General features: G+C 38.5%; 1 protein-coding gene across 1 annotated transcript in view; it reads right to left on the bottom strand.

The window, feature by feature from the left end:
• LOC137648621 (enoyl-CoA hydratase, mitochondrial-like) overlaps positions 1-20,000 on the bottom strand; it is a 237,554-nt gene that overhangs the window by 4,720 nt on the left and 212,834 nt on the right. The window contains exon 7 of the mRNA XM_068381560.1: positions 13,297-13,401. Coding sequence (XP_068237661.1) covers positions 13,336-13,401 — 66 coding nt within the window. The 3' untranslated portion in view covers positions 13,297-13,335. The remainder of the gene's footprint in view (positions 1-13,296; positions 13,402-20,000) is intronic.

Genomic DNA, 20,000 nt, shown 5'->3' with positions numbered 1-20,000 from the left:
AGGTGACGCTTCAGGGTGAGCGATAGCTTTTCACCGCCGAAACTGAACAGTTTGTCCTCCCCGTGATATAACAAGACTCCGCTATTATTGGAATACAGTAGTGGTACTAAGAGGCAGAATACCCCTTCATGACACCAACCACAAAAAATGACCTATTTCACTTGGTAGACGGCGGTAGATGACTCTCGGGATATCTAACCATCTTTTTTTGCAGCTGGTTGTGAAAATCAACATGCCATGCAAAGTTGTTGCAAAACTTCAAAGCATGAAGATGTGGCAAAGGTGCTGTTCTGTGGGATATCCACATGTATGGTTGTTTAAAAAGATCAGAGAATGGAGGGAGCTTTCTCCTTGTGTCTGTGAGCAGATGTAGAAGGTCCTAGAATCATTCTGCATGTTGCCTCATCAGAGCTATAGAGTCATCGAAAGGTCTTGCTACGCCTGTACATTGTTCAGCACCTCCTTACTAGGCAGCAGGGGTAAAGGACATATTGATGTGTAGATTGATCCTTGTTAGTTGAAAGGTGTCTTGTCAGAACACCTGGGGATCTGGTACTGGGAAGCAGTACCCCATTATGCTCAGGCCTAGAGATGTCGCGAAAAGGTCTGTTGATTTTAAGACCACTCAGGGCTAACTGTCCAAGTCTTGCTGCTCATGCTCAGTTAGCCCGGCAAGAAGTTCTCTTGGACGGAATACAGGGAGCTGAGAGGACTACTAAGTTGTCTTCCATTCATCTCATTATCCCTACAGACAGATGGCCCCAGGGAGTTCGAGTGCGGAGACGACCGTTGGGAACCAGGGCCTCCAAAGAGGTGTGGTGTCCTAGCAGCTTCTGCCAAAAATTGTTGGCAATTTGTCTTGTATTAGAAATGGTTCTGCTATTTGTTTCATTCACTGCAATCGTGGTCAGGACGGGAAGACTTTGCCTAGATAGCGTATGTTTATCCTTGAGTATACCAGATTTGCAATGGTTGAAAAGAGGACTTCTCAAGAATATCATGAACCCCCAATCTTGGCAACAATCAAGGAGTCTGTTTTGATGAGAGGGAAGAGCTTCCCTCGATTCTGCTAGCATCAGCCAGTCATCAAAGCGACAAAGCAGGTGGTTCTGTTCTTGTGCGCAAAAGACGACACTAGGGAATATCCTTGGGAGAGAATCTGCGGTTCTGTGGACAGGCCAAAGCTCAGCCTCTTGAACTGGTATATTTTTGTTGGGTGAGAACCTTAGGTACTTCCTTGAGGATGGATGAAAGATGATCTGGAAGTACGTGTATTTGAGATTCTGTGTTAGCACGAAGTCTTTTGGTCTGAAGGCCTGCCTGACCTTACTTAGCTATTTTCCTGTTGGAGCCCTTAGGCTTATAGCATCCTGCTTTTCCAACTACTGTAGGGTTGTAGCTTTGCAAGTTAACATCTCTCGTTAATTGATGTTGAGATATGCAACCAGTTGCAAGAAACTGTTCTGCAGGGGAATGAGAAATCTTGTCCTCCAACTTCTTTCAATCCAATGGGAGTTGGCTGTGTATGTATGCTTACAGATTGGTAATACCCTACCCAAGTAGTCAGTACTCCCTAAAGGAAGATGATATTACAGCTTATCTCCTTAGTGATTGCTCTTGAACAAGAGACAGGTCGCTAACGACTGATCGCATGCAACTACTTCTAAAAAGCATATTGAGACACATGTTCCATTCATTGCTGGACAGGTAATGTATGCATAAGTCTATCTACAAACCAGTAACACAAACTGCCGAGGCAGGACAAACATACGGCCACAGCCCAAATGATTTGTTGCATCCACAAATGATTGAAGAACATTGATCAACGTTTGCTATTGAGATCTACTTCGTATGACCAAAATATAAGTGAAAAAAATCGCTATATACATGCAAAAATACACACACAAAGACGATTCTGTCAAATTCAGTCATGCAGACGACGCAGTAAGGATATGTGTAGGAAATCACATATCTACCGTATATTACCTTGTAAATATAAACAATGTTCACGAGTACAGTACGTACTACTGTATACACATACATCTCTCTCTGGTTACAACTCATTTTCCCTTTGCCTACACATACACCGAATAGTCTGGCCTATTCTTTACATACAGTATTCTCCTCTGTCCTCATACACCTGACAACACAGATTCCTAAACAATTCTTCTTCTCTGAAGGGGTTAACTACTACTACTTTCCTATTGGTAAGGATAGAAGAGGCTCTTTAGCTATGGTAAGCAGCTCTTCTAGGAGGACACTCCAAAATCAAACCACTGTTCTCTAGTCTTAGGTAGTGCCATAACCTCTGTGGTCTTCCATTGTCTTGGGCTAGAGTTCTTTTGATTGAAGGCACGCTATTCTATCTTATTTCTCTTCCTCTTGTTTCTTTAGTTTTTATAGTTTATACAGTCGTACCTCTCTTCACTTTAGAATCTGCTTACAAAACTTTCAAGCTGCGAAACGAGATGGGAATATTTTTATCATTCACTTGGAAAAAAGTTTTCATTTTAAGGAGAGAGATTTGCCAGCAAGGCCGATAATAAAATGGGTTTAGACAATAGAAAATGTAGCTGTAGTCTATAATAGGGGTAACTAAAATAGTACAATACATATGGTACTGTAGATTTTGTATATGTACATTTTTGTATTATTTTCCATTTATTATTACATTATGTTGAAATAACTACTTAATTTAAAGGTATTAACAGTTAGTTTAGGTATATTGAATGGTTCAAATGTATTTAGCTGTACAGTATTTCATTGTGGTTATACTGTAGCTTTATTATAAGATTTAATGTGGTGTTTTGTAAGGTTTGGAACGAATTAGGCAATTTGTGAAATGTGACTCAACACGAAAAAATCGCTATACGAAAGCCACTCCAGAACGAATTAATTTTGTGTTGTGAGGCATTACAGCATAGGAAATATTTATTTTAAAGTTGTTACTGTTCTTAAAATATATTTTTTTCTTGTTTCCTTTCCTCACTCGGCTATTTTCCCTCTTGGAGCCCCTGGCCTTATAGCATCCAGCTTTTCTAACTAGGGTTGTAGCTTAGCTGGTAATAATAATAACAATAATAATAGCTGTAGTCTTGTTAACAAGTTTGTGAGCGTGTGTGCATCCACGAAATGTACATGCAGCTAGTGCAGCAATTAACTTACTTCAGTATTAAACATATGACTGCCCGCCTTGCGGGCGGGGTCAGCGTCCATTTAAGTGAACACTTGTTTGCTATCGTTCGTAAATGTAAGCAGATGCTGACACTATTACTTTAGGATTAGAGGCTTGCAAAACTTAACCTTACAAGGGTATGTCTCACTAGCCCGTTTTGTGAGTGATCTGAAGAGCTTTCCCTTCTGTAGGGAAAACAAGCCCGAGACTGTATCCCCGAAGGATTAAGTTTCACTAAACACGGCATCTAACGAGACTTGTTGTGCCCTGATGGCACAATGATGGCATGAGGCGGCTGTAAGCGATTGGCAGTAAATTGTATTTGAGTCAATAACCCTGAGGTTTTGCCTTGGCGAGCACGCATGTGCAACCGGAAGAGTTTGTTTCAGCCTTTATGGAAAGATAGCAAATACATGTACAATAGTTGTGTAAACCTCCCCAGGGAAGAAGTTTCCCATGAAGTGTAATCTCGCATGTAAGGGTTTTGTTGGCCCAGGCTGTAAAGACCACAAACACTAGGTAGGTTTGTCCAGGTTTCGCTGGCAAGCGCTAGTAAACACTACCGGGCGCTAGCAAACTCTGGCAAGCGTTTTTTATATAATAAATTAAAATGAGAGGGAAAACCTACTCATTTTTGTGAAGGAACACGCTGTTCCTCTTGCAAAATAGATCTCATACATGGAGAGCGTTGGCAAGGCGAGCACTGATAGCTTAAACTCGTCGTCAGTTTTGACAGATAAGTCAGTCTACCTGTGCGTGTTGGTGTACCTGCGTGCAGTGCGCACTGGTCTACCTGCGTGCAGTGCGCACTGGTCTACCTGCGCACAGTACGCATTAATAAAGTAGCGTGTGTTGAAGAGGTAGCGCTCACCTTTCCTCTAGACCAAGTCTCTAGAGCATGCACGTCTACAGTATATGAACAGACTCGCTAGAAGGAGCAATGAACGTAACGTTAGCACGCATGTAGATAAAGAGATTCTCTGTGAGGCGCATAGCGCTAGCAAGCAAGTGCATCAGGATGAAGGAACCTGCTGGAAGCAATGTGCGTAGTAACAGTGCGTTCGCCTTCTCCCAACAGAGCGGTTGCTAACGCGTCAAAGATAGAAACTTTTACTCGCTTAGCCTATCTATGGTGGGAGAAAAGTGCGTAGTTTTCCTTTCCTGTAATTGAGAGGGAGATCAGGGGGTTGCTGCGCACTTATGCACAGACAGCAAATCAGGTTTCTCCTTTAACATAAATTGACTCTTACCTGTAGCGATGGAAACAGGTAATGTGAGTAAGTGCGCGTTACCGACTTGACTCAACAGTAAGTGAACATAACAAAGTAGCGCACACTTGCGTGCTGGCAAGAAGGGTCTCGTAAACTCGCCATGGGTACTTAGGCAAGCAACATGAGCTGCTCGCCGACCTACATTAGACAAAAGAGCTGGCCCTCCCACCTCGTTGTGCGCAACACTGTGCATGACTTCTCTGCAAAGTACTCATGCTCATCCTACCTCCCACAGGGGGTTGATGAGTAGCCTTGTGTCGTCCCCTCAGAAAAAAACGAAAAACGCTGTGCTGTTTTTCCCTCATAAGAGGTTGAACCCATGAGAGCCTTGACCTCACAATGCTCCAAAGAGCTTTGTTGCGCCCTAAGGCACAATGTCAGCAAAGACCCCGAAGAGCTAAAGATTACAAGACTCGTTGATGGGGGAGGCGGTGGCTGCAAGGTGTCGGCAGGCATCACCATCTGCAGTAATTCTCCCAACAAGAGGGAAGATTGCTGGACAGTGGCTGGAGTAGGGTTACTCTGCCTAGGAAGGGGAAGTTCCCCGACTGGAAACCCCGAAGGGACTCACTCTGTCTCTGCTTTTATTTGTACACCAAAGCTATAGGAATGAAGGTGAGAGATATCAGGATGCCTGAAAACTTTAAATCATTCATTCATTCATGAAGGTGAGAAGTAAAGAATGTTACGGTAAACTGTAACAATAACGGAAAACCATTCTGTGTGAATTAAAAGGAATATCTAAAATTTTAGGCCATCTGGTTCTTTATTATGGTTGTTAAACCAAATAAAGCAGAGGAAACTGAAAACATCGGCTCTTTTTCAAGCCGAAGTGCAAAAGTGGCTTGTATTGACTACTGCGTGTGAAAGCGAGGGGGTGGGTGTACCTACTGCTATCCCCGCTAACCAGCAGAGGGGAGTAACACCTCGCTAAAACTTTTATGGCTAGTTTCAGCTGTCGCCGAAATGTATCCCCATAGTAAAGAGTTGAAAGGTTTGTACTTGGTGCTGGAACAAATAGCATTATGCTGCATTGTATTTTGGTTAGATAGTAATTCATGGGGAAATTCTGCATGGGCAGACATTTACATAATGTAGTTTGGTCACCTTCAGGGAAAACACAACTTTCAGAATTTCAGATGATAGTAATTTTCCTTACTACTATAGTGATTTGCCCAAAGGCAAGTCCTTTCATGGATTAGTCACCTTCCATAATTCTTTATGCATAGCTCTTGGTACCTTCTCTCTCCCTTCGGGTCATCTAGCATTGATTTTTTTTCCTTCCTCTGGGTCTTCATCCTTCATATTTACCTTTTACAATGTCCTTTAGTAACCCATCTCTTCTTAAAGTGTGTCCTATCCAGTTTTTTTGCCTTCCATTACCATATTGTAATTCAGGTTTCCTTTTCTCCAACTATTCTTAATACTTCTCCATTTGTTTTGTGGTCTCTCCAACATATTTTCAGCATCCTCCTCCCTCGAGGTAGTAGGTTGGCGCCGATACCAACCACCCATTGAGATACTACTGCTAAAGTTATTGGGTCCTTTGACTGGCAACACAGTACTACATTGGATCCCCCTCTGTGGGTACAGCTCCTTTTCTTTGCATACACATGCACCGAATAGTCTGGCCTATTTTTTCCACATACAGGGACTCCTCTGTCCTTGTACAACTGACAACATTTACATTACTAAAACATTCTTCTTCACTCAAGGGGTTAACTATTGCACTGTAATTGTTCAGTGATTACTTTCCTCTTGGTAAGGTTAGAAGAGACTTTAGCAATAATAACTAGCTCTTCTAGGAGGAGGACACTCCAAACTCAAACCATTGTTCTCTAATCTTAAGTAGTGCCATAACCTCTGTACCATGGCCTTCCACTGTCTTGGATTAGAGTTCCATTGCTTGATGGTATGCTCGGGCATGCTGTTCTATCTTATTTCTCTTCCTTTTGTTTTTTGGAAATTTCTATAGTTTTTATATGAAAATCTAATTTAATGTTGTTACTGTTCTTAAAATATCTTATTTTGATTGTTTATTACTTATCTTGTATTATATTCATTTTCTCACTGGGATATTTTTCCCTGTAGAAGCCCTTGGGCTTATAGCATCTTGCTTTTCTAGCTAGGGTTATAGGTTTGCCTGTAATATAATAATAACATCCACATTTCAAATGCTTCCAGATGTTTCTTGTCTGTTGCTTTTGTAGTCCATGTTTCAGAAATAATGCTGCACTCCCTATGAGACTTCTTACAAATCTTGTCTTTAGTTCCATTTTCAGTTTTCCTGTTATGTTCAGATTTTGTATTAGACTGCTTCAGAGATGTTTTAAGGATATATACCTTACCTTGGGCTATTCTGCTCTTAAATCTCTTTCCTGCCATATCCTTCTTGTGTTATATTATTTCCCAAGTACTTAAAATGACTGACTTCCTCCACAGCTCCATCTCCAATTTGTCTATTTATTGCAGGTCCTTGTCTTCTTGCAATTCGCATTACCTTGGTCATAGATGTATTTACTTTCATTCCATACTTCTCTGCTGCCCTGTTTATTTTACTTATCCTCCTCTGTAAACTTTCTTTTGTGCTACAAAAAAAAAGGCCTTGTCATCAGCAGTCTTTATAGTTTTCACTATTTCTCCTCCCACCTCAATGTCATCTTTCAAATCTTCCCATGACTTTCATAATTGCTTTTGTATAGATATCCCTGTCTGACTCCTCTTCCAATGGTTCCAGGTTCTGCATCATTTTAGATATATTTTTTTTATTATTCTTATATCTCTCCAGTCAACTGATAGGTTTATTAGAATTTCCAGTAGCAATGTCAACTGATACCTATCAAATGTTTTCTCAAAGTCAATGAAACAAAGAAACATTTCCTTATTAACCTAGAACTTGTTCTTGCATCATCCTCATACAGCCAATTGCCTCTCATATTCAACATCCTGATCTAAATTCAAATTGGTCCTTTCCAATATACTGTGCTCTTCAGCTTTTGCTTTTAACCTTTCTACTAATATTCTAAGCATTATTTTCTCATACAATGACCACTTTGTTTTTGGTTTCTTACGGAAGGCAATCATGGTTATTTTGTGTGATATTCTGGCCAGAGTGGTGAGAGACTGCTACTGGTAGATGTGCGTGTTGAACAAGAGCTGGTAATAAGTAGTTGTTTTTTCAAGGAGAGATAATAGCAAGTATACATGGGTAAAAGTGGAAAATGGAAGTGGTAGGAAGTACATTTAAGGATTATGTGTTGATGATAAGTATGTTTGGGAGATTGAAAGATGTGGACTTGGTATGTCGGATCACTGTTTGGTTGAAGGAAAATTAGTTGTAGCAAAAGAGTGGGGGATGTAAAAGGGAGGCAGTGAAGGTTGAAGAACTAAAAAAAACAGAGGTAAAAAGTAAATATAAAGAAAGGTTGGAAGTGGCACATGACATGGCGAAAGGAAGAGAAACGGGTGATCTAGAGGAGTGGAAGTTAGTAAAAGAAAATTTTGTTGGGATTGGAAGTAATGTGTGTGGCAAGAGGGTTGTTGGAGGCAGCATGAGGAAGGATAGTGAATGGTGGCATGAAGGAGTGAAGATGAAAGTGGAAGAGATAAAGAGGGCATTCGAAGAATGGCTGCATAGTAATAGTGTAGAGAAATATAAAAGGTACAGAGAGAAAAATAAGGAAGTAAAACGTAAAGTAACTGAGGTAAAGGAGGCAGCTGACTGGAGGTGGGGCCAAGAATTGGGTCATTTGTATGAAAAGAATTAGTAGTAGTTTTGGAAAGAAGTGAAGAGAATAAGGAGGGGTAGGAAAGAATTGAGAAGTGAAGGCAGTGAAAGATGAAAATGGAATGCTTTTGAAAGGAGAGGAGTCAAGGAAAAGGTGGGCTGAATACTTTGAAAGGATGCTGATGTTGAGGATAATAGGGAAGCAGATTTATTACTGTTGCAGGTAGGTGTTTGAGGTGCCAGTGATCGGAGATGAGAATGAGAGAAAGATTACAAGATAGAAAGTGAAGAGATCACTAGATGAAACGAGAGCAGGAAAAGCACCTGGTATGGATAGTGTGAGGGTTGAGATGTTATAGGAAGGGGGTGTGAGTGTACTTAAATGGTTGGTAAGATTGTTTAATATCTGTTTTATGTTGTCAATGGTACCAGTTGACTGGGTGTGTGCGTATATTGTTCCGCTACATAAAGGTATGGGAGATGTGCATGCGTGCTGTAATTCCACGGGTATTAGTTTGTTGAGTGTGGTTGGAAAAATGTATGGTAAAGTGTTTAGAATAAAACAGAGGATGCCCTCGTCCCGAAAGACGAGGCTGCCCTCGTCCCGAAAGACGAGGCTGCACTCGGCTGCACTCGCCCTGAAAGACGAGGCTGCACTCGCCCTGAAAGACGAGGCTGCACTCGTCCTGAAAGACAAGGCTGCACTCGACCTGAAAGACGAGGCTGCACTCGACCTGAAAGACGAGGCTGCACTCGACCTGAAAGACGAGGCTGCCTTCGCCCTGAAAGACGAGGCTGCCTTCGCCCTGAAAGACGAGGCAGCCTTCGCCCTGAAAGACGAGGCTGCCTTCGCCCTGAAAGACGAGGCTGCCTTCGCCCTGAAAGACGAGGCTGCCTTCGCCCTGAAAGTCGAGGCTGCCTTCGCCCTGAAAGTCGAGGCTGCCTTCGCCCTGAAAGACGAGGCTGCCTTCGCCCTGAAAGACGAGGCTGCCTTCGCCCTGAAAGACGAGGCTGCCTTCGCCCTGAAAGACGAGGCTGCCTTCGCCCTGAAAGACGAGGCTGCCTTCGCCCTGAAAGACGAGGCTGCCTTCGCCCTGAAAGACGAGGCTGCCTTCGCCCTGAAAGACGAGGCTGCCTTCGCCCAGAAAGACGAGGCTGCATTCGCCCTGAAAGACGAGGCGCCGATCCTCCTGTCTTGAAAGACTTACCGCCGAGCGTTAAGGCAAAATGATATTCATTATGCCGCTCGTCGCGTTCGGTTCCGACCAGAGGGTTCATAAGGCCGACTGGCGCTCTGGGACAAAAACCGTGTCATTGATGGTTTGTAAGCATTGATATTATCAGCGAATATCTATGACTTATAGTATTGCCATTAAAATCAAAAGTGATGCAATGCGAAACTCTAAAAGCAGTGTAAGAATCTTAACGTCCAACGCTCTTTGCTTTCCCATGGCAAGGGCGAGCATTCTTGGGAACGTTAACAGGAACGCTCGCGAGGGCGTTTACTCGTGAGCTAACGCCTCTCGTTTCCTTTCGCCGATCGACGTTCCTTCTCCCATGGGCCGGGGAGCTTGGAAGAGGTCTAAGGCTAGGAAAACGACGTCCACTGTGCTGAATGAATCCAATGCCTAATTTAGCACTGAAACTTGCACTATTAAACTCTTACACAAAAGACCATAATTAGTCATGCCCGTTGTGAGAGAACTTATTCTGCTGCCACGGGCTTGAATGAGAAAGCAATATCGTCTCTAGTACTTGCTATATAAACTGTGAACAAAATATTTTTATAAAATATTAAACTGACATTTCCATAATAAAAGAAACTTTCAAACATACTTACCCGGAGGTCACAAAAAGAAAAACCACCGTGCAAGAGTTGAGATTAAAAATAAATGTTGAACACACTCACCCGGTAGTTACATATAACCACCGGTAAATTTAAATGTCATAAATACCTACCCGGTAGTTACATACAAACGCCGGGAAAGTTATACGTTAAAGATTAAAATGAACAGAAAATGGGAAAACAAATGTAATCCACAATTAATTCAAAGGGTTTTCAAAAACAAGCGAGTTGTAATGATAAAAACAACAGATATAGCAATAACGTATCTATATATATATAAATGTAAACAATAGGAACATATAAATGAAAATACTACTAAAACTAGAATTCCCATATCGTTGTTGTTGGAGTATTATAGCCAACACTTTAATTCCCATATCGAAAAGAACACTACCAAGGCATGTTGGGACTGCATCGATAGTAATGAGAACTAACAGCATAAATTAACCATACGCTAGTTCTATTTAATCTATGAAATTAGATCGATGATTTAAAGAACAAATACTAAATGGACAAATATTTCTTTAAAATTTTACATTAAAAGTTAAAAAACTTATATAAGTGGAATTCCTCCCATTCTTTACATGAAAAAACAAATAAAGAGAATTTGCAAGTCATACAATGAAGATTACGTCACACGACTGTGACGTCATAGAGTTGGCGGAACGTATTTCCGTCATCAGGATTAAAAACTTTGCACCTAAAATATAGTGCACAAACAAAACCCCTGCATACAAACTGTGAGGATCAACCGACACTGCAAAAACACGAAAATTAAGTTTTCACTCATGATAAAGTAAATAGTACAACAATAATAACAAAACACGATTGCCAAATCACTAAATCAGTGTACTTCACCAAACCAAGTCCAAAAAAGCGAAGAAGGGAAAATGATTCGAAAAACTCTCAATGGTGGACCGACGATGTTTTCGATCCAGCCGGCAGAGATGAACTGAAGTCTTGAACACGGGAATGATTCCTTGTACCACCCTGTGACGGGTGTAACCACCTACCTCCCAACCACCACAAGGCGGTTGCCTCGTTTTGAAAAATTCTGCCGATTTAGAGATAGCAGCTCTATATATATAACTGCCAGGTAAGTACTATTCATAAAATGACTGGTTTCCAGGGAGAGTGAGACTGAGACAGGGATGTGTGATGTTGCCATGGTTGTTCAGTTTGTTTGTTGATGGAGTTGTGAGAGAGGTGATTGCTCAAGTGCTTGGTCGGGGATTGAAACTGATAGATGAAAGTGTTCATGAGGGGAGGTGAATCAGTTGTTGTTTGCGGATAATACAGTTTTGATTGCAGACTCGGAGGAGAAGCTGCGGCAATTAGCGACAGACTTTGGGAGGGTGCGTGAAAGAATGAAGTTGAGAGTTAATGTGGGTAAGAGTAAGGTTATGAGATGAACGAGGTGCTAGGTTGAATGTCATGTTGAATGGAGAGTTACTTGAGGAAGTAGATCAGTTTAAGTACTTGGGGTCTGTTGTTGCTGCAAATGGTGGAGTGGAAGCAGGCGTACGTCAGAGAGTGAATGAAGGATGTAAAGTGTTATGGGCAGTGAAGGTAGTGGTAAAGAAGAGAGAGTTAGGAATGAATGTAGAGTTCTGTATGAGAAAGTGATTGTACCAATTGTGATGTATGGATTGGAGTTGCGGGGAATAAAAGTGATAATAGAGACAGAAATTGAATGTTTCTGATGAAGTGTCTGAGTATGGCTGGTGTACCTCGATTAGATAGGGTTAGGAATGAAGTAGTGGGGGTGTGAATGGGTGTAAGAAATGAGTTAGCAGCTAGAGGGAGCTGAAGCATTCTCTGTGTGGAGAGAATGGAAAATGGCCATTTGCTGATGATGATAATGAATGCAGAGTTGATGGGAAAAGTACAAGAGGAAGGCCAAGGTTTAGGTGGATGGATGAAGTGAAGAAAGCTCTATTTGATAGGAGGAAATCAGAATGAATGGCTAGCAATTGTGAAGCAGTTCCATGCTGCTTCCTCCGGTCGCTTTGTTTACCACTGAGGTAGCAGCAGTAGGGGATTTGGCTTAATTTCTGGTGGATAACAGGGGAGGGTGGGTTGTGGCACCCTACCAGTACTAAGCAAACTCGACTGAGCCCCTCATCAGGCTGGAAGGAGCTAAGAGAAGAAAAGTCCCCCTTTTTCTTTATTTTCATGTTGTTTACTACCTAAAATTGGGAGGAAGTGCCTTAGTAGATTCTGGCCAGTATCCATTCTTACAAGTCCTTGGCATCTCCCACTAGACTTTTTATGAACTATGCTGGAATACCATCTGGTCCGGAAGCTTTACTATTTTTTGGTTTCTTTACTGTTGATGTGATTTCTATGTCTAATAAATCAGGACCAATGTCATCATTGTCTACTTTCTCCTCATCTTCTACTTCTATATCAGAAGGTTTGTTCTCTTTATCATATAGGTTTATGTGTTCCAACCACCTTTGGGATTTTTAGCTTTACTCCATTTTTCCCTTCTACTTCAATGCTTCTCGATCTACCTCTTTCTCTTTCTGTTAATTTCTTAAATTTTTTTATGCATTAGGTCTGATCTTCCTATTTTCTCAAGTTCTTCTACTTCTTTGAGGTCTTCAGCAAGATGGTCTATTTCCCTCCTTAGCTCGTTCAATTTCCTATAATTCCTACATCCAGATTCTGTACCTGAATGTTTCCATTTTCTCTTTTAGACCATTTTCTTATTCATTTCTGTTATGAGCCTTATTTTCTTTCGTTCTCTCTTTTAATATCCAATGTTTGCATGTGTACTATTCTTTATTGTCTTAACATTCATTATTCTACTAAAAATACAGCATTTGCTTATCTCGAATCATCCGTTTAACTGATTTAAATCCATAATCTGGTGTCATGCCTCCTTACAGTCACTGATGTTTGAATACAATTTCCAGATGGAAATTTTCTACACCAGTATAAACTCAGCATAAGAAACAATAGAGATGTCATTAGTCTGTGGTAAGAATATTTGCAAATTTCAGCTGTGCAGAGCAATGCAATATTATAAATGATCTCTTTCTTCATTTATTTGTTACCTAATTCTGATTCAAGAAAATCCGCTGTGAAAAATTTCATTCCTGATAAGTCCTTTAAATTACCGCATCTTCTGATTTAAAATACTTGTACTTAACATGAGAAATTATTTATTAATCCAAGCAATATAATCATACAACTAATCCTTATTATTTTTCTACATGAAAATATACACTTCTAGTGCAAGAATCTCCAACCATCAACAATAAAATCTTACCACCTATATGTATCCTAATACTGTATGTATTCAATCAGATTAGCTGTCAGTAAAATTTGGTTTCCTCTTCTGAACAAACGCCTTCATACCCTCTTCACGATCACTCTGTAAAAAATGAAAACATTGAAGCACTACAGGTAAAATTACATCTTATGTACAAAACACTTAAAAATGGAAAAATCAAATATAGATATCAGTGTAAGTTTCAAAACAATCTTTAACATTAACAACGTAGAAACAGATTACAGATATGGAATAGAGTCACTAGCCTTATTTCTGAATTGTGGATGAAGCAAACGCTAGTTTACAACACATACACAAAACTAGCTGCTTCATTCATGTACACACTCATTTTCCTTGAATATTGCGGCACTTCTATAGTAATTCATCTTTTACACAAATCTATAATCACATACTATCATCCTTTCCCCAACTGATAATTCTTATCACCTACATTAATTTGCTTTTTTCACATCACTGTATCTTTCCATACATTACCCTTTCAACCCTTCTTATGCCTTACACCACTATTTTGCCAAACTCCTCCTCTCGTCAGCTTTGATCCTTTTTCATTGTTTACAATCAATATCCAACTTTATTTTCATGAACAAAGAGTTAGCTCATTAATCCCATTACACATTATAAATTCTGACTTCTATATACACTTCACTGTTAACATCATTATTATAAGCCTAGCTGATATAGGCAAATCACTGTTAACCCTCTGGTGATTCCACCCATAAAACAAGTGCTATCGGGTTCATCGTTTTTGAACAGGGGGAAAAGTGGCACTCCTGCATATGATTTTTTTTCTGTGCCTTGGCACAGCCAAACTGTAACAGATAGGAACTTCTGATTTGTTGCATTATGTTAAAGATTGAAAATTTTCATAATATAAGCAGAATGATTTAAAAGTGAAGAAAACATGAAAATCCAGCAAAAAACATAAGACTTAAGTTGAAGGACTTTATTTTAGATAAAAATTGTGTAGAAATGACTTATCCGTCATGCTGTTAATATAAAAAATTTTGGTAATGAGCTGTGATTAACTACATGATAAATATTTTATAGTGTATGATGATATCACATGTCAACCTACTGAGGTTGGTGTTTCATAGCAATAGAAAGCTGAATAAACTTCCTATATAACCCAAAAACTAAAGTGACATATGTTGTTATATGAAAATTGAGCAATAAATCTTTGTATATATTTGTAACTAGATTTACGATATACCATCAGCCCTTGATATTCACGGGTTCTATCTTCACGAATTCGGCCATTTGCAATACAGAGAACAGCATAAATAAAATAAAAATTCACCAATTTGCAGTTTCATAAGTACTCTCACGGGCCGATAGTTTTAACCCTGGAACGGTACGGTGGGTCGTCCGCGACCCCGAGCGTCAAAAAAAAAAAAAAAGAGGTTTTTCTCACGTGACTAACCCCCGTGACTGAATTTGTGGGTGATCGACCTGCAGTAGGTGTCTCGCCTACACGCTCTAGTAGTGTCCAGATGTGCATTGCTGTAGCTGTACTCCTTCCCCGATTTCTGAGATGCGTCGGGGTCGAGCGCGACCGAGTTTACCCTTCTAAGGTAATTTGCATAATTATCAAAGTTATTACGTATTATGAAATTGTCGTAGAATGGTGCAACTTGTATAGGTTATCAGTTGTGGATAGTCTTGGTGGATTGTTTGGCTACCATGTGCATGATTTTTTTTTTAGTTAAAATGTCGTTCATCACCACGAGGACCATTTTACAGCTAGTGCCCCTTTTTCCTTTTTTTTCATTTTTTTGCCAAGTCATTTTTCCGTAAGATATTGCCAAATAGTGTCGTAAAACTTTTGCTTTTTTAGTGTTGGAAAGTGTGTCTAGATGATCTGGCTACCCATGCGCGACTTTGTTTTTGTCAGATACGACGTAGTTATTGGTATATTGGGTATTTAACTGCGGTTGCCAATTTCTGTTTTATTTTCAATATTTGTAAAAATTTACTACGTAGTAAGGAATTGCCGTATATTATTGATTTTTTTTCATGTTTATGTGTTAGAAAGTGTGCCTTGATGGTTGGGCTAACACGTGCATGTCTTTTTTTTTATCTGAGATGCCGTATATCAGAATGTTGGGCATTTTTCCGCGAGTGCCCCTTTTTATTTGTTTTGCATTTTTTTGCTTAGTCATGTTACCGTAAGGAATTGGCAAGTAGTGTCGCAAAACTTATATTTTTATAGTGTTGGAAAGTGTTTCTAGATGATCTGGCTACCCATGCCTATTTTTTTTTAGCCAGATATGGCGTATATATAGGTATGTGTTCGATTTTCCTGTGATTGCCATTTTTTCGTTTTTTCCCATTTCTTTCAAAATTACTACGTACTAAGGAACTATCACAGAGTAATGATTCATTTAGATGTTTATTTGTCGGAAAATGTGCCTTGATGGTTTGCCTAGCACGTGGCTGAAATTTTTTTTTCTGAAATGCGTATAATAAAATGTTGGCCATTTTTCCGCGAGTGCCCCTTTTTATTTGTTTTTCATTTTTTTACTTAGTCATGTTACCGTAAGGAATTGGCAAGAAGAGTCGCAAAACTTATATTTTTATAGTGTTGGAAAGTGTTTCTAGATGATCTGGCTACCCATGCCTATCTTTTTTTTTAGCCAGATATGGCGTATATATAGGTATGTGTTCGATTTTCCTGTGATTGCCATTTTTTCGTTTTTTCCCATTTCTTTCAAAATTACTACGTACTAAGGAACTATCACAGAGTAATGATTCATTTATATGTTTATTTGTCGGAAAATGTGCCTTGATGGTTTGCCTAGCACGTGGCTGAAATTTTTTTTTTCTGAAATGCCGTATATTAGTATGGCCATTTTTCCGCGATTGCCCCTTTTTATTTGTTTTGCATTTTTTTGCTTAGTCATGTTACCGTAAGGAATTGGCAAGTAGTGTCGCAAAACTTATAATTTTATAGTGTTGGAAAGTGTTTCTAGATGATCTGGCTACCCATGCCTATCTTTTTTTTTTTAGCCAGATATGGCGTATATATAGGTATGTGTTCGATTTTCCTGTAATTGCCATTTTTTCGTTTTTTCCCATTTCTTTCAAAATTACTACGTACTAAGGAACTATCACAGAGTAATGATTCATTTAGATGTTTATTTGTCGGAAAATGTGCCTTGATGGTTTGCCTAGCACGTGGCTGAGTTTTTTTTTTTCTGAAATGCCGTATATTAGAATGTTAGCCATTTTTCCGCGAGTGCCCCTTTTTATTTGTTTTGCATTTTTTTGCTTAGTCATGTTCCGTAAGGAATTGGCAAGTAGTGTCGCAAAACTTATATTTTTATAGTGTTGGAAAGTGTTTCTAGATGATCTGGCTACCCATGCCTATCTTTTTTTTTAGCCAGATATGGCGTATATATAGGTATGTGTTCGATTTTCCGGTGATTGCCATTTTTTCGTTTTTTCCCATTTCTTTCAAAATTACTACGTACTAAGGAACTATCACAGAGTAATGATTCATTTAGATGTTTATTTGTCGGAAAATGTGCCTTGATGGTTTGCCTAGTACGTGGCTGAAATTTTTTTTTTCTGAAATGCCGTATATTAGAATGTTGGCCATTTTTCCGCGAGTGCCCCTTTTTATTTGTTTTGCATTTTTTTGCTTAGTCATGTTACCGTAAGGAATTGGCAAGTAGTGTCGCAAAACTTGTATTTTTATAGTGTTGGAAAGTGTTTCTAGATGATCTGGCTACCCATGCCTATCTTTATTTTTAGCCAGATATGGCGTATATATAGGTGTGTGTTCGATTTTCCTGCGATTGCCACTTTTTCGTTTTTTCCCATTTCTTTCAAAATTACTACGTACTAGGGAACTATCAGAGTAATGATTCCTCTAGATGTTTATTTGTCGGAAAATTTTGTTTACTTCTTTTTTGATTGAATATCATCAAATTTTTTTAGCTAAAATATTATATTGTTTTACATTTTTTTTTTCGATTTTATTTCCCTTCAAAAAAATTTTTTTGGGTCAGAATTTTAATATTATAGTGATTAAAATAATCGACAATTATCCAGCAACCCACCATACAATTTTTATGCATATCCAAGAATAATTAGATTAGTAAATAACACCTTGAAATTGACATACCCTTCCTACATTTCAAGTGGCAGATTAGGGAGTCTGAGTCAGTGTGGTTGGCGGCCATTTTGTGGACATATCCGAAGCGTAAGTTGCCCTATCTATATATATTCTTGTTCCCTATAGAATTTGTGATATTTTGGTATATTTTTATCTGCATAAATATCATATTATATATTAAATATATGTATTTTTTTACGAAATTTCTAAGTACTCAAAAAATTACCTTTAGATATGGCCCCTGATATAAATGTAATTTACAAAATAATGAAGATTTTTTTACATATTTCTATTTTAGGATAACATATGTTTATTCCCTAAAAAAATTAGCCACTTCCTATTTCATTTGGGTACCCAAAAAAATTCATGAAATTTGGACAAATTTTTTTGGCCAAAAAAAGTTCCCCTTTTTTTCTCATTTCAGATCTTCACCTCCATGGGTCTGACTTCATCCAAAATACATCAAGATGTGTCCTAAACATTCAAGAATCAATTCCTAAAAGGATTTGTGTATATATGTATAAACTTTTTTTTTATGAATTTTTATGTCAGGTCTTTTTTTTTCTACTTAATTTTTTAAAATATTTATAATAAATAGTTTTTCTGCAGATGAGTAGTATTTATCTTTACAGTTGTTTTAAGCATTCATTGAAGTTTTTTTTGGCAAAAGAAAAAAGGAGGTTACTGCAAAAACTGATTTTTCAAGAATTTTTTTTGGCGTCGGGGTCGTTCGCGTCCGAGTATACCCTTAAAGGGGTGTCCGAGGAGCGTACCTATCCAGGGTTATACCAACCCGGCTCCATGGCATCAGGCTGTATTTGCCCACCCCCTTCCTTCTCTGCACAGCACAAAAGCCTATCTCTCACTGACAAATAGACATGAAAATTTTATAGTTAACGCATGTAAACTATCTAGTGATAAACTCTTTCCATAGTAATTTTAATACACACTCTCTCTCTCTCTCTCTCTCTCTCTCTCTCTCTCTCTCTCTCTCTCTCTCTCTCTCTCTCTCTCTCTCTCTTCAGCTTAGAATAACTGTATTAGACACTGAGCATCGGATAGTGGCTCATTACATTGAAGGGGGAAGGGAGCTGAAGCATTCGGGTAGTGGGTATTGACAAGCCCAGATTGAACTTTAACGAATTTAATGTTTTAATTTAACAAATTTAGCGTTTTTATTTGAGAAATTGAGTCTTGACACTGCAAAAGAAAGCGTGAAATAGTTTTGACTGAATTTAGTTGTTTTGTCGGTAGTAGAGAAGCTCTTTTAGTCTGTGATTATTATTTTTTAATAATTTAATGAGCCAAACAGTTTCCTCTCCGATTTTCAAACTGTTCAATGCTATTTTTAAGTTGCAATTTTTTCACCTGTGGAAGATCCTGATTTTGTATTTCAACTATAAAACATATCATAAGCAACTAAAATAAAAAAAATAAAAAAAAATTATGTTTTGCTGAGAAAAGTTTTATTGACTGAGAATTTCTCAGATTTTAGGATTTTGACTTTTTTAAGAAACATACAGGAGGTTTTGTAGATAAGATTTGAATTTCTATTGATAACAGATTTTTTTACCGCAAAGTATGCACTTATATCCACTATATTTAATATATATTATTTTAATAATTTAACATTAATATAAATAATAATTTTCTTCCCAATGTTATTTGGCCTAACTTATTGGGGTGGTTAATCTCCTTCATTTAATAATAATGATTGTAGTCACGTGTCGTCGAGTTTAAAAGTGGTAGTAGAATATGATGCCAAATGCGTAATGCCGAAAAACATAAGGCCGAACAGACATGACGTTGAACAGTCAGAAAGCCGATTGGACATGAAGCCTAATATATAAGAAGTTGAAAGGAATAGGATAGATGAACTAAATCCTTATTTGCTACATTCCTTTACTGAATATCATTAAAAAGATAAGTCATATGATGATACTGAAGTGAAATGAAATATAATACTCAACATATTTACTAACAAAGAAACCAGCTAGTAAAGGATAATATAAATTAGAGAATTATCTTAGGAAGTCGAAACGGTCTAGGGTGGGTCATAAATAAGATAACTACCAATTTCGTTACTGAGAACAAGGAAAATAATCAAACTTTTAAAGTTGAACAGGCTGACATTAGTCTTTTTATGGTTATATATGAATTATTGGTTTTAATGTTGTTAATGTTTTTCAAGGTATTTTATTTTAATTTTTCATTACTGCTAATATAGTTTATTTCCTTGTTCGGTAAAATTATCAACAAGAATTTGAAGTTCACCAAACAGAGCATAAAAGCTGAAAATAAAGCACAGAAACAAATAGGCTACACAAAGAGCCAATTTAAATACAGAAACAAAGACACTGCACTACAGCTGTACACATCACTATTAAGAAACCATCTAGAATACAGAGTCCAATTCTGGGCTCCAAGTATTCAGAAGGATAGAGATAGACTGGAAGCAGTACAAGCTAGGGTCACCAAACTAGTTCCAACACTAAGGAAATTTGGATATAGACAGAGGATGGAACGTTTGAACTTATCTGATCTACAAACTCGATGACTAAGG

This window comes from Palaemon carinicauda, chromosome 10, assembly GCF_036898095.1.
Source record: "Palaemon carinicauda isolate YSFRI2023 chromosome 10, ASM3689809v2, whole genome shotgun sequence".
NCBI classification, from domain to species: Eukaryota; Metazoa; Arthropoda; class Malacostraca; order Decapoda; family Palaemonidae; genus Palaemon; species Palaemon carinicauda.
Note: the sequence above shows the minus strand (reverse complement) of the source record. Positions and strands in the feature narration are given on the sequence as shown.